We start from the raw sequence: 15223 nt of genomic DNA on the forward strand, positions 1-15223 counted from the left end.
TGTTGGTTACAGCTGCATTGCCAAGGTGCAAATGTATTTAATATTCCAAGAAGGTATTCAGTCTCTCCTTCTGGTTAAACTAAAAATAATGACAAACCACCACCAAAACAAAACCAGCCTATCATTCCCAAAGTCTTTGCAATTGCTCTTAGTGTTAACTGCATCAAATATTTTCAGAGAAGTCACAGATAAACCTGTTAAGATAAACTTGAAAAGGTTATTTGGGAAGTTTAAAATCAGGGTCAGTCTTCATCAAAACTAAAACTCACTAACAATATTCAGAAACTTCAAGCTTTCTACACAGCAAACATTAATTTAAATGTTTAAAGAATTAAAAAAAAGAGGTTATAATAAGCATGTTTACTGTTACGTCATTGCTAATATATGCCGCCCCTGTCACCAAATACTAATAACACTATGGACAGATAGAACTCAATAGATCTCTTCAAAAGAGATCACTCTCATAGTTAAGATAGCTACTTTACTACTCAGCTAATTTTAATGCAATTATTTTGTTAGCTTTGACTCAGGATGCAGTTTCCCAAATGCTGAAAGCTGATTTCAAGTCTCTGCAGCCAGACATTTCTTTTCTTCCTCCTATTAGCACCCTTTCCCTTTTTTTGCCATCCCTATGCTTGGGAGCAAAACACTTGGATGATGGGAAGGCAAGATTTCAATTTCTGACAACAGCATAGCCTTACATTGGCTTTGTCCAAACAAAACATGTGTCTTGGCTGCGATCAAGATCAGTCTCTTGTGCACGAAGTATTGTTAATGGCAAAATATAGGACTCAAGTCCAATTGCACTAAGGATTCCAAGGTCGTCAATTTGGACATCAGCAACCGAAAGGATTCTTGTAATAGCATCCCTCTCGCATCATTGTATACAATGTTAATCTCTGTTTATATGTAGATTCTATGTTTAAAAACAAAACACATTTTGCACAAGTACCAGTGAACATTATACAATGGGAAGTCCATTACACACTTATACCTTGCTTCCGGGAAAGAAAGCTCTGGGATGAAATTTGCCACTATCTCCCTTCTTCACAAATGGGTCTCGCAACAGATGTGCTGGAAACCCAGCTCATGCTGCACCATGTATCATCTGCAAGTTGCCATCCTCAGCAGCCTTCTTCCCATACATGCAATCACCACCATATATGCTATTCTGCCACCACTCTGTCATTCTACTTCTTCCATTCCTCCTTCTCTTCTACATTTGTTAGAGACTGCTTAGATTGACAAAGAACAAGAGACAGAAAAAGTGGCACATGCAGAAAGGGAACCCTGTTGGCTTGCTGCCTCAAGCATGTGGTTTTGTGTGTTTAAAATGAGTACATGATTGCTACAAGAACAGCATTTTTATATTTTGCAAGTTATCTTGTGAAAACATGTAATGACGCAAATGACCTTGCTAAGCTTAAAGACCATATTTCATGCTACTTTTCAAATGCATTTTTATAATTAATAATACCTTCTGATAATTGATGCAAATGAAATAAAATAGCATTTTAGTTCCTTCATCACGCTCCAAAAAATTCTTGAGGGAGATGGAAAAGACAACTCTGCACAATGCTATAATCAAACTATAAGCTACCAGTCAGCGTAAGATCACTCTTTCGTAAGTATCTTTCGTAAGGTATCATCACTAACATATGGTAAAAATATTACTATGATTTTTGCCACTTATTTCTTTCTTCTTGTTTTTTTTTTTTTTCTTTCTCCATTTTCAGATTTCTAGTTATAAAAGAGCCGTTGTAATCTATCTGACAGCAGAATGAGTTACATGTTTTACGTAAACCTAATTAAGAAATAATATAACCAGTACACACATGAATATCCACTAATTACACAAAACCAAGAACATTCAGAAGAAAAGGTAGCTAGCCAGTGTTGATACAGGAATAGCATGCAAGAATCTGAGGCCACTATGACATTTAGGTACAGTGATTAAGAATAAAAAGCACAGAGGAACAGCCACTGTCACTTATTTATTTTTTGTGACTTTATCTTAAATCTTTCTATAGAATCTGGTGTATATATAGTGTAGTTCTCTTTGGTGTAGTATCATGAGAAAGAACACAGTTCTTGTATTCAGCTCTTTGAGGCATAAATTACCACAGTAAGAAGATTATTCAAGAAACAGGCACAGTCATTGTCCACTATTTGTCTAGCACTAAATTGCTGCGGGCTAAATTTTGCTTTCAACAAATATCAAATTTAAAAGAGTTTATAAGAAACAAACACTGCCCCCCCAAAAAAGAAAAAAACCACATATATATACTCACAGCTTTGGTTTGGCAAGCACAGGTGGTGGCTCCTTTGTGGGTGAAAGCAAGGCAGCTGGAGGTGGGGTGGATTTCTCACCATTCGGCTTGTGTTTAATCATTCCATTTACTCCATGAATGGGATGGATGCCATTTGTTTTTTCCTCAGATGAATTGAGCTGTAGTTGAAGGGCCGTTGGACCAGATCTCAACTCGTTGTTTGCTTGGTGAGTTTCTGTATGTTTCTTAGGAGGAAGCTCAAGAGAGCTAATTTCAGCTGGAGGAAGCGGTGGGAAATGATTGAAATCATCACTGTTGGGTTCTCTTGTCAATGATTCATGACTAGAGCTTTCTGAGTTGGCTAAAAGAAATCAAAAACAACATCTCTCCAACAAGTCATAGAGAAAGTACATGATACATACATGCTATATTTTCACTTCGTTAAAGGTGAGATCTCTTCGGTTCTGTGCAGATATTTTTCCAGACCTCCTACTGATAATTTATGCTGAATTAGATACATGACTGGCTATTCACTTTCTGACTCTGACGCATGCAAAAGGCACAATAGGGAACCTTATGAATCCATCTAACTATTTTTCAGGAATTCAGCCACTAACTGAAATTAGTAAGTGGTACGGGACCACAGCATCTGAAACAACATTTCCTCTTGCTGGAGTCTCAGCACCGTTAAAAAAAATCATTTAAAAATGCTGAAGGATGCGTGGCAATTGCAGCTGGTTAAGTACATTCCACAACAATATATATGTAAACATATAACAAATCTAAACATACCACATCACATTTATTTTACAAAAGGCACATGCCACCTTTGGTAGCATGATTTAATCTGCTTTCATTTTGCCTCTGCTGCCATCTAGTCTCAGAACCCCACTGCTTAAAAATCTGCCAGGCTTGTAGAAGACACTTAAATGTATTTTACATGAACAAAAAATACTATACTAGGAAGTGAGCCAATAAAAACATTCCATTTGCTATATATGAAAGTTCTGAGGTTGCCAAAACCCTTGTCTTACAGCAGCTCTTTTCTACAAGGGAAACAGATGATAATTTCACAGGTAAATTATTTATCTAAGATCTATGATTAAAATTTCCTCCTTCCCTTCATCACATACCTGAGCAGACAGTTAGCTGTGCACTGCTTGTTACTGAACCGTGTTCATTTGTTGCTGTGCATGTGAAAAGGCCTGAATCTTCAGGAAAAGTTTCTGCAATTACAAGGGTACATATCTCTTCTGGAAATAAACAGAAAAATAAACTGCATCACAGACTATTAAAGTACCATGTAATGCTTTTGCATTGACACCGGAAGTGCTCCTCATGCAAAGCAATGTTGGGAGAACTGCAGAAAAGTTTTTTCTAAGATAAATGACTACTGAAAATCACTTTGTATCGAAAACAAGCAAATTCACCAAGCTAAGTTTTCAAAAGCGGCCTGTCTTCAACAGTGATTTTGCAGTCACAAGTCTGTTCAGTCATTTTACACACCCAATATCTTCATTTTTGTGGAGGACAGCACTTATTCAATCAAATGGACATATTAATTTCCATACACAATTAATACTTGCAAGCTCTTTTTGGGCCTCTAAATAAACCACATCATTCCTTCTTTCCCTGAATTTTTATATGTTTAATGCCATATTTCAGATCAAAATCCCAGTAAAACCTAAAAGTATTTTGTCATCTCTTCCAATTAACTTTTCTGTATAAACCGACCAGAATTAAAAAAGTCTGGATGCATAAACATTCCTCTTATGCAGAGTTTGGGAAGATAATTTCTGTCTCTGTCTGCACAGCAGTGAGAATGGATAAATTAAAAATATAGGATGAACCATCAACCCCAGAAACTCTTCAAAATGCTGTGACACAGACATATTCTGTGGCTGTTTGAAATCTGTTTATTCTACTTTCATGTACCATAGTGTATGCTTTGATTATTCCAGGACCTCAGTCAGAAAAGTTGTATGAAGGCTGGACTGTTGGTATTGCAGATGGGGTAATGTCTTCTAAATTAATGCCATCCATTTATAATCGGCATGTTCAATTATCTACACATAATTTTTCCAGATTCTTCAAAGAAGTCACTTTATCTCTACTTGTAATGGCATTCTAATATTTTTAAAAGTTCACAATATAGCTAATCTAAATAATTTTAGTATTTATGCAACATACTTAGATAATTTTAGACCTGGGCAATGTTACATTGTAGGTTTCCTTAATTAATTAGGAGTTTCTTTTGATTTTCCTCACTATCTAGTCTCAAAAACAAATCAGGGAAGTTTTATAGAATCCAGTCTCATGAAAAAAAAAAAAAAGGATATTTTGCGTTTTGGACAATTACACAAAATACTGCTAATAAAAACAAACCGAAAAGTTAGAAAAAATACTTCCGACTCCAACAACTTTCACAAGAAAGTTGTTCTTTAGAAAAGGTTCAGTAATGTAAGCTTCACATCTTTTAGTTCAAAGAAGAAAAACATTTTCTAACAATTCAGGTTTTTTTTCTTTCCTAATTTTCATTGTGGAACGGCAGGCCACTGTCTCATTTAGTCAGTTAACAAAAAAAGTTAGGGAATTTTTCCAATTGTAAACAACAATGTATCCAAAAACTTTCTGCACTGGAAATGGGCTAAAAATGAATGACTAACCAAAGATCTGGCACAGAGCTGCTTTTCAGACAGCAGAACATGCTTGGTGTTTTTCTTTTTTTTTTTTTTTTTTTTTTGGCAACACAAACTAGTCATTCTGTGGTTCTGTGTAGCTGCAAGAGGCATGTCTGGTAATACTGAAGCACGTTGGATCTTATCTGACCCAGATGAAGATTAATGACTCATGAAAGGTCTTATCAAGAAAGTAATAGGTAACACAATCTCGTTTTTGAACTACTGAGATCAGCTTTTTTTGGAGTCTTGGTGTGTCATGAGCAGTCGGAGCTATATTGTTAAACACATGTGTGTACTCCTGGATTGAACTGACTCTGGGGATGAAACCTGATCCACGCAGCACACTAGTTTCCTGCTCATTCAACAACAGAATTTTGAAAGCTGGGTATTTCAGAACTGCAAAATAAAAATCACTCCCACCATGCTGAGAATTGCTTTTTGAAGCAGGGCAAAGGTACTACAAAATAAAACAGCCAGTGAAATTCCTATTTTCCAAACAGCAGAGCGAATTAATGCATAACGTTCTTCCAGGTTTTAAAGTATGTAAAACGATCACATGAGAAGAGCTGATCTTCACTCTTCAGTGATAAAAGAATTCTAATGGATTCTACGATGATGTGGTTTGTTTACTGAAGCAGTACATTTGAAAATTATACATGGTAAAATGCAGTAATCCTTGTAAAAGAAATTGAAAATAAATTAGTAATGAAGATAATCAGAGTTTAAATTACTCAGTTTTCTCAGCTGGATGAGCAAACTACAGCACATTTGTGATCAATCATGAAAAAAACTGGCTAAACTGAAAACATAAAAGTTCCTAAGAACTAATCAAAAGGGAGCTCAGGCAAAAAGCATGTGTAACACATTGCCATTGCCTTTATTTGTTTTGGTCTCCCCAAACCAAGAATCACTGACCTCTAGGTCGTTCCTAAAACGCTGACTACTGTGGAAAGCATAGAAATAAAATACTAATCTGACAAAAGAAATGTTCTTTTAAGATTTTCATAACACAAACTGCTCTGGGTATTTTTCTAGTTTTACATCTTGACTTATGTAATTATTTTTCTTTCTGTTACTGTGCTAAGTAGAATCTGATGATTTGAAGTAAATGATGTCTGTTCTACTTCCCGGCAATCATCAGCTGACAAATATTTTCATCACAAAAATGTGTTCCAGAAAGCAGCTCTGAAATGCTGTTCTCAGGGCCTTAAAACATATTTAACACTTGACTAAATGAATACAAAAGCATTCTGTTCACTGAAACATGTAAAATGCTTAGGCATGCAAGTACTTGACTATTTTGTCAGTTATTTAGAAAGAAAGGTTACATTTTACAGAGTAATCCTTTCCCTTTGTGGTTCTTGAGTCTATCAGAAAGAATGAATTTGGGTAAGACAGAAACTCTTGCATTTTAACAAATTTCATCACTGCTAATATGTTTACTTCAGAATGTTTCTGTACATTACATTAAAAGTAGAGTAGTTTTATATCTGCACCTTCATCTACAAATGTGATCATTAGCTGCCTCCACTATAATGCACATAGAGTCCTGGGAAATGAGTATGGTCTATTTTAACAGTTGTTCATTATGATGCAATGAACAGAGATATTTCTATAGATGTAGGTTTGAAGCCATAAGTTTCCTGCTACACAAAGAGAGCGAGTAGTCACAGTCGTGATTTCCTGGTAAAGTCCCAAAAGACGCAACCTTGCCATCTTGTAGACAACTTGTCTCTTATTCTCCCTCTTGTTCCCCCAGCCATCAGATGTTCAACTACAGTTCAATGTCAAAGCAGTATGCCCATCAGGTAACAACTTCTCATTCAAGTATCTGTACATCTTACATATAAGGAGAATAGGAAGTGTAAAAATAGAGAATAACTGAATATGCAGAGCAGCATAACAGATGGTAGTGTTGCTGCCCTACAGATAACTTGCAAGAACACAATGAAAAAAATATTTAATTTACCTTTACCCAGTCAGGCAGCAGTTCTGGCTTATTTAGCAGCTTTTATGCCACTCAAGAAACGAAGAGACAAGTTTTTAAAAGTTATACAGAACTGTGAAGATATCTCAAACAGCACTGAGAAGAAAACTGAACAATAGCAAATGTGATTCTAGGAAATATAATGCAGTTTTAGGGCACAGAACCTAGGTTACAGCATATGTAATCAATACCTGACAAAGCTGCTATCTAGGCAGTTCAGGTACAATAAACAGCAACACTGCTATTGCAGCATGGACTTCAATCCTTAAAAACAGTTTTCAGGTTTGAGAAGAAATTAAGCCATTTATGACAGTCAAGGAAAAGTTTATGCTAAAGCTTACACTAAGGCAGTTATGATGCTGTAGATGCCTAAGCCAGCTAGTTTGAAGTTGTCAGGTGTATGCATTGAAGCTGAAATCAATGTATTCAGCAATGTAACTGTGATGATTAATGTACCCTATTAAGCTTTAAATATTTACAATTAAAGAGAAATAGAAGCAACTGTTCTGGGGTTTTTGTGTGTGTGTGTTTTGTTTGTTTGTTTATTTTTCTTAATCACATAGCACGAAATATGACAGAGGTGTACTTTGAATTTGGAAGCATCAAACAACAAGGACAGTCATAGCAGTCAGACTTCAGATGGGGTCACTGACAGGACCAGAATTCTGTAGGTGCCTTGGGAGCACAAAGTGCTAGTGAAAATGTGATTGACAAGCAACAGTGCATTGGTTGGTCAAACCCCCTTTAGTGAAGGATAATTTAAGTTAATTTTCAGTTTTTCTCTTCATCTGGCATCTTGAGGTACAGCTCATTGGAGATTGCTCTCTTCAAGACCTTTTTTACTTCTCAGCAGTAAAAGAAGAAGCCAGACTCAGTCATAATTCACTAATAAATGCAAGGATCCAACACATGCTGACCTACTGAAGTTTCTGTGGTTTTACTTTCATCAGCTCTCAGAAAGCTGATTTTCTTAGTGTGGGAAGGCAGTAAGGATTTCTGTAACATTTGCCATGTATTTGCAGTTACCTACTAGAGTCAAAACTCTGGAACACAGCAGCCAAAGAGGGAACAAGAAAGCACACTCCAAGAGAAGTGATGACTATCTTTAGAGATATTTTTGGTGAACATATGCAGTACTGTGCTTAGGAAAAAAGAAAAAAGCATGTATATGTGGCAATTTCCTGGCAATATAAGAAAAATTACTTCATATAGTTTTCTTCTTACATGCCATTAGACAATTGTTTTAATGTAATTCAATACAGCTTGTGGCTGCCTCCAGACAGCTGAGTAATGGTCAAAATATCAAGAGCTGGCAAACGGCTCCACAGGATTTTTCATTCTCAGGCAGCCTGTTCTTTGAAGGATTCAATCAGTATAAAGTCAAAACATCCAAGAAAGAAGTACAGAGCAGGTAATTTGACAAACTGTGATGTTGGCTTTAAGTAATCTGACTAGCTATTAATTCACAAAGCAGTCGGGAGAGATTTGTGATGCAAACTGATTTCTGTCTAGACAGAAAAAGGAGTGCAAAACACATTAGGGTAGATACAATGTCCCCCACAAAAGTAGCCAAAACCCTCCCCTTGCTTCTTAATTTCTTACCTGTGTGAGTTCATGGAGCGTTTTTCTTTTAAATCATTAGTACAGACCTAGCAGAGGATAACCATTGTTTTTGAACACCATGAAGTGTTTATTGACAATGGGACTTTGCCTGACAACCAGCTTGTTACGATTTATGTAAAGCTCCATGGAGGCTGTAGAATCAGACATGACTTCAAAAATTTTTCCATCTTTCATAGTTCTGAATGCTTATCTAGCATAGGCATGTTGGTTTCCCTATCAATCTTGCACACATATTCACCATCTGCACTAAACAACATCTGTCTGCTTATGAACAATTTCCTCTGCAGGTATTGTTTTGTCTGGCTTCTTAGAGTACAAATTGCATCAAAAACTAGTGCTGTACCTTTTCTGTTTCTGGCACCCACCCAGCTTTCTATTGTAGAAATTTTAAGTTCCTTTATGACATTCTGAAAAACAGTTTTACTAATTACAAATACTACTACTAATACACAAACAGCTGTTTATCATTTATGCCGAAAAGAAATATTTACATTTAGCCCAAACTTCTTTTCCATTTCCTTTGCATGCACTGAGTCAATTCCTACACAGCTTAGAGTACTGTCATTGATTTTAGTGGAGTGTAAGACACTGCACATTATTTAATAAGGCTTAGCAGGGATTGATACATGCACAAATCTTACAGGGATAGTACTTAATTCAGTGAATTCAGGAGATAAAAATAGCAAACTGAAACTCTTTCATGCATTTTAGGTAGCAGGAAGGTGTGTATAAATACATATTACACCAGAATTACAAGCATGAGAAACAAAAAAAGGACAGACTGCTGTCAGGCATTTGCTACTGTTACGTCTGGTAAACTGCAACAATACAGATACCAAAAGAGTATCTTGAGATGCCTTCCTACAGTTGCCTTGCCATCTACCTTGAGAACGCTATGAGATACCTTGATAGCTTTTCTATACCTGTGAAAATTCTAGAAATGCGCCTTTCATGCATGGATCCATTCCCCAATACTTTTTAGAAGGTTTCAGGTATCTTCTCCCAGGGTCTGCAAGCTAACCAGACATGGGAAGGAGAGCATTCAGCACCATCAGCATGGTGGTGCAGACATGTGAGAGGGCTGACAAAGTAGTGATCTTTTTGAACTCAGAGTCTCACATTCTATTTCCCATTTCAGGCAGTAATTATGAAAGTAAACTGTTGATGTTGTGAACTATGAATATTCTTACTTATTCCACAGTGGTATCAGTCGGATAGGCTATATGAACCTTGCACTAGTGAAAGTTACTGACTTGTCCATGAAAATAAAATTTGCAGCAAGAGATTTCCTTTGTACTCTACTATTCATACAACAGAACTGAAACCTTTTGTCTCAAGCGAACAAGTGCTTCTCCTTTCTACCAGATAACATTGCATTCCTACTCTGAACTATTTTGTTCACCTAGTATTATACACGTTATATTGCCTAAAGAGGGAGAAGGGGTTAGAAACAGGTTAACAAAAATAAACAAACATTATTCATGACTGTTGTATTGACAGAACAGTTTCAAATTAGATAATAAAAAGAAATTTAGACTTCATAGAAACTACTGCATAAAGTTTCAGTCCTTTGAAATCCTTTCTATTGTGTTAAAGGAGAGTGTGAATGCAGTTCAAGCTTCTAGTAACAGTAAGACAGATATACTGGGTACTATTCTCACAGAGTTTGTAGATTAAATCTAGAAAATCTAGAAAACATCTTACTACCTGGACAAGAAATACGTTTCTCCAGGAAGGTGGGAAAAGATTCAACCCATTGGTAGGCTTATTTTGTGTTGCATATTACACAAATCTCTTCTCCTTTATTTCTTTTAATATCCAAAGGCTTGATATGGTACTGAAACTCACTTCAAACTGTTTTGTACTGTAACTTACAATTTTTAAAACTTAAAGTTTGGATTATAAACTACCAATAGCCCATTTGTTAGCCCTTGGACATGTTCTAATTCCTCATTAGAGATTTATTTGTTTTTCCAGTGCTCTTCTTTCTTTCACATGGCTCATATTTCAAGGCCCCATTAATCAAATCATTCAGTCACATATATTCTGGGCATTGGCTGTTACTGGAGGTGGTGATGCTGCACACCACAATTAATAATGTTAACTGTCAGGACAAAGCATGTGTGTGCATGCATGCACGCACATGGGAGTTTACATGTGTATGTATATGTATGATGGTCGTGAAGTAAAATAGGTGTATAACAATTTTGTGAAGCAGTAAGAAAAATCAGTGAATAACTGACAAAGCAAAGCAGAAGTATTTTCCCTTCTTCACCTCCTCTCTTCTCCATGAAAGCTAAAAGAAAGTTCTTTTTCTCCTAGGATTAACCCTTCACTGCTTTTTCCTAGTCCATATCCTTAGAGATACACTTCTACTTTACCAGAATCCCTCAGCTGCTTAGTCTGTTCTCCCTGCAGTCAAAGATGGTCAGTGCAACCCCCTAAAGTTTTAAATATCACCCCATTACTAAGGTAGGCACTCTTTGGGAATACCCAAGTCTTAGGCAGAAAATATTTCTATTTTGTCTTTCTATTCCATAATTAAAACTCTCTCTAAATTCAAGCATATTCAAGCACAACCAGCCACCCTCTAAAAGCAAGGCTCAGACCATATCACTGTCTTCTCTCCTACATGTTGTTTGACTTAGAAAATTAAAGAAAAGAACAAACATTCTCAGTCCTTTAGCTTCCTCTTACTATTCAAGAAACTACCACAGCATATAATGATGTATAATGGGAAAATGAAACAGCCAGAGAAAAACTGCATTTGGAAGAACACTTTTTTCTTGCTGAAATCTGGGACTTTTATCTTGCGAATAGGCTAGCAAAATTCAATGTGCCCTTGTTTTTGAGGATCAGCTTTTCCTGCATTTAAAACACTTCACATCCGCCAAGCTAGACTGGCAAAACTAACTTTTAGCGGTTGGGTATTATGAAACTCTTATGAGTACAGTTTGGGTAATGTAATTTTGTGGGCTTTGTTCTTTGTCCTCAGTAGCATGCAAATTGCTCTTTTTCTGAGAATGAAGTTTGCTTCCAAGTTTAAGCTGTGAGACTCCCCTTGCTAATCTAAATGGAATTTACTGTTTAACTAATAAAGGAATTGATGTAAAGGACAGTGTAGAGTATGGAAGGTGTGATAAAGAAACATTGTCTTTAAGGGGGTTTCATATTACCAATGCTCAGCAGAAAGACTTTTCTATTGATGGCTTCAGTACAAATTCAAAGAGCTAGTGAATCAAGAGATTATTTTTTCATATGACTCTTACCAGGTTCAGTTGCAGATCGTGGCTCTGCATATCACATCATAAGGAGGGGAAACAAACAAGAAAAATAGTATTAGAGATTATATTAATCAACAACAGTACACTGAATGAATATATTATACTGAAACACTGTAGACAACTACAGAATCTCTGCAGACACATTACGGAAGAAGGAAGATGTAAGTTGTCTGTTGGTAGCAGCAGTTCAATTATTACTTCTTGCCACTATGGTTGTTGAAATGTGAGGAAGAGAAGAATCTATCCAAAACTCAACCCTGACAGAATAATTTTGTGATCGTTCTCCATCCTATATAAAACGTAGCCACTTCAGATTATTGCCTTACTTTTTTGGAGAATTCTGAAGTCTGGAGAATCTTGAATTTCAACGCCCTGTCGAAACCACTTAACATGAGTGGGAGGGTGTCCTCTGACCCTGCATTCCAATACCACGACTTGTCCCTCAGATGCTGTGGAGTTTTGTAGCTCCTGAAATGTAATAATCATGATTCAAATGAACCAGGAGCATTTTACATTCTTAAAAATAGCCTTTTCTTCCCTTTGTATTTCAACTTTATTTTATTGTGTCATTACATTTTTGCAATAGAAATTTTCCGTGAGCTGTATTTTCACTCTGATTAAATCCAACATATCAGTAAGTAGTTAAAAATTACCAAATAGGTTATTTTCAAATACATTCTTAATATGGTCAAAGATGGAAAAGGTGTAGAAGTATTTAATTCCTGACTGTCACAAGCTGACAGTTGCAGTCTGACCTTCCATTTTCCATCCTTCTTCCACAAAGTGAAATGCAAATTCTGCGACTAGCTACATATTGGTTGACTTGGTCCTGAGAGAGTAGCTGAGCCGCTTTCAGGTCAACATCTAGAACGTGGAGTTGCTTTTCCTCTGAGCCATTAATAACCAACCAGGCAAAATTAGATGACAGAAACATGATTAACCGAAACATGATTATGATACATTAGCTTAAGTATGGATAGCTTCTGAGTATTATGGCTATAATAAATTATGTATACATCTGAAAAAATTCAGGAAGAGTCTAAACCTTTGATGAAGAACTACAGTGAGAGAAAAGAAGTACAGAACTTTAAGTAACGGAATCAGCAGGAGACAGCCAGTATTTTTGCCGTTGTTATCCATCTTAAGATTATGAATCAAAGATTCTGTTATACTTTACTGGCTGTCTCATTCCTTTCCCAGTTTATTAATAAAGTTTTAGGTCTTGTTGCAGCAAAGCACTTGAAGTTAGGTCTAGGATCAGAATTACCCCTACTTACTATTCGTAGATCTCTAGTTAATCAAATACATATGAATTCTGTTACATCGAAACCTAAAAAGCTTTGGGTTGTTACCTGAAGTTTGTATAGAAAGAAACTTGCATCAGGGAGCTGGATAAGTATATTTTTTGCTATTTATATCTTGTTGATTTCTTCTGCAAATAAAGTTGCTTGGTATGTTCCAGCTGGCTTAAGCCAGTTAATTTTGGATTTCATGGAGAAGATACAGGAGGATTGGGAAGGAGCAGTGAAGTCTTGATTGCTTTGGTAGTTTCCGAACAAGGGCTGGATTTCTCCTATAATATTTCCTACTCATGCTAGGAGGTTGCCTGCCTCCCTGCCTCACTGTAATGACATTAATCTCTTGTACATCCACTGCTCATTCTCCTGTGATACCAGCAATATCAGTACAGAATTGTGGGGGACGTGATCAGACCTTTTCTGACATAAGAAAGGGATATGATGGAGCCAGGCTGGACAGTTGTGGAGAACAGGGCTTGCTTTTACTTATCTCGAGGCAAAACTACTTGCTATTTCATACTAGCTTTTAGTCAACTGTCTTTTTGAAGTAACAGCCAGAAATACCTTATTTTCTTCATTTTGACGTCAACAAATGGTCATTAAATAATAGTTACTGCCATGGAAGTGATGGTTTGAAGGCAAAATGAAAATATTATTTTCAATTAGAGTTGCATTTTGGAAATCAGGGAAATATGCTGTCCTTCTTGCTGCTGTTACCTAATTCCTAGTTCTAAAGTTTCATTTGGAATTAATATGAAAATAGATATTGACATAAATATTTCCTTAAGAATCACTGAAGAGAAGTTTCCCTTCTAGCCAGTCCATGCCTTACATTTTACAAGACATTCCAATGGAGAATATCTGAACTGCTTTTTAAAGTAACATACATGCATGGATTTTTTTCTAACACTAAGTCAAAAACCCTGTGTTATTTATTCTTGCCGGTAGATGAATTATTGTGAATGAGGATTTATCATGACTATGATGTGTAATTGGTGCCTAGCTAGTTTTATTTTACAAAGAATTCTCAACGGAGGACAGTCATGGGCATAAGACAAACACATGCAGAATATTCATGTAATTCCATTAGCAATTTTAATAGGGTAGAAGGCATAAGAACATAAATGTTGCAGTGGAGAAGTATTTTCTTAGATAGTCATTAATACTGAAAAAGATAATGAAAACTCTCAAAGCTTTAACATGATCAAACATTCCTGTATTAGAATGCATAATTTAGATATTTTCTTCTGGACTATAGGACTATGACATAAAAATAATGATGGATAAAACATACCTTTGTAAATATGGGTGCAGAATAGCTAGGTTTAGGTCCATCCACACGGTGTAGGCATGAAGTAGGGCTTTGAGCCTGCAAAGCAGTGCAACAATGTTACAAAATAGAAAGAATGTTGGTTTCAATAACATGGCCGGCATTTATCTATGCAATAATTCAAAATTTCAAATGCAGAGTCTTAACATGGTGCTCTTGTTCTAGCATGTTTGAGTGACATCACTACTTCACATCTGTTCTATTTCTGAAATGAAAATGCAAGCCCTAAAGCTTCTATGCTTCCCAGGAGAATTTTGTACCCAACTGTCTCTGCCTTTAAGTATTTTGAGAGCTTGCCTCCTGTTAATATCATTCAAGTAGGCCCTTTGCACTGAAGCGTTTTGTTATTACATCCCTGATTGATATAGTAATAAACAAATCCGGGTACCTAAAAGCTTGTCAAGGTTAGCCAAAGAAAGGGAAAAGAATTTACCAGGTACAGTCTAAGAAAGATTTTATTTGTATTTTATGTTTTACATGCAAACTCTGAGTCATCCACAGTGGCATTAAAACTTAGTACAAACTGATAAACATTGATTTTTTACTTTTAATTTCTAGACAGTAAAATTTAATTTTCTCTAAAAGGCCCAGAGAAATTACAGCAATGTTTAATTTAAGAACAAAATTTAAAACTTGTAAAAAATACATATTGTAGGCATTTATTTGCATTACATTCTTCTGGAATTGGACCAAGTAACTATTAAGCCATATACTCTGTAATTTTCATCATCAACAGATCTATCAGCTGTT

At 36.0% G+C, this 15223-nt stretch overlaps 1 protein-coding gene across 7 annotated transcripts in view; it reads right to left on the reverse strand.

Annotated features, from left to right (window-relative positions):
* The window catches only part of PALLD (palladin, cytoskeletal associated protein), a 194994-nt gene that overhangs the window by 107724 nt on the left and 72047 nt on the right, over positions 1 to 15223 (reverse strand). For 5 of the 7 annotated variants that reach the window (XM_071807715.1, XM_071807714.1, XM_065836814.2 and 2 more), the window contains 5 exons: positions 14438 to 14512; positions 12172 to 12313; positions 11831 to 11854; positions 3404 to 3523; positions 2292 to 2631 (listed from right to left, as the gene is read on the reverse strand). In XM_071807715.1, the coding sequence (XP_071663816.1) occupies positions 2292 to 2631; positions 3404 to 3523; positions 11831 to 11854; positions 12172 to 12313; positions 14438 to 14512 (701 nt within the window). The remainder of the gene's footprint in view (positions 1 to 2291; positions 2632 to 3403; positions 3524 to 11830; positions 11855 to 12171; positions 12314 to 14437; positions 14513 to 15223) is intronic. The other 2 variants (XM_071807713.1, XM_071807712.1) reach the window with 2 other exon arrangements.

The sequence above is a fragment of the Patagioenas fasciata genome, chromosome 4 (assembly GCF_037038585.1).
Source record: "Patagioenas fasciata isolate bPatFas1 chromosome 4, bPatFas1.hap1, whole genome shotgun sequence".
Taxonomy (NCBI): domain Eukaryota; kingdom Metazoa; phylum Chordata; class Aves; order Columbiformes; family Columbidae; genus Patagioenas; species Patagioenas fasciata.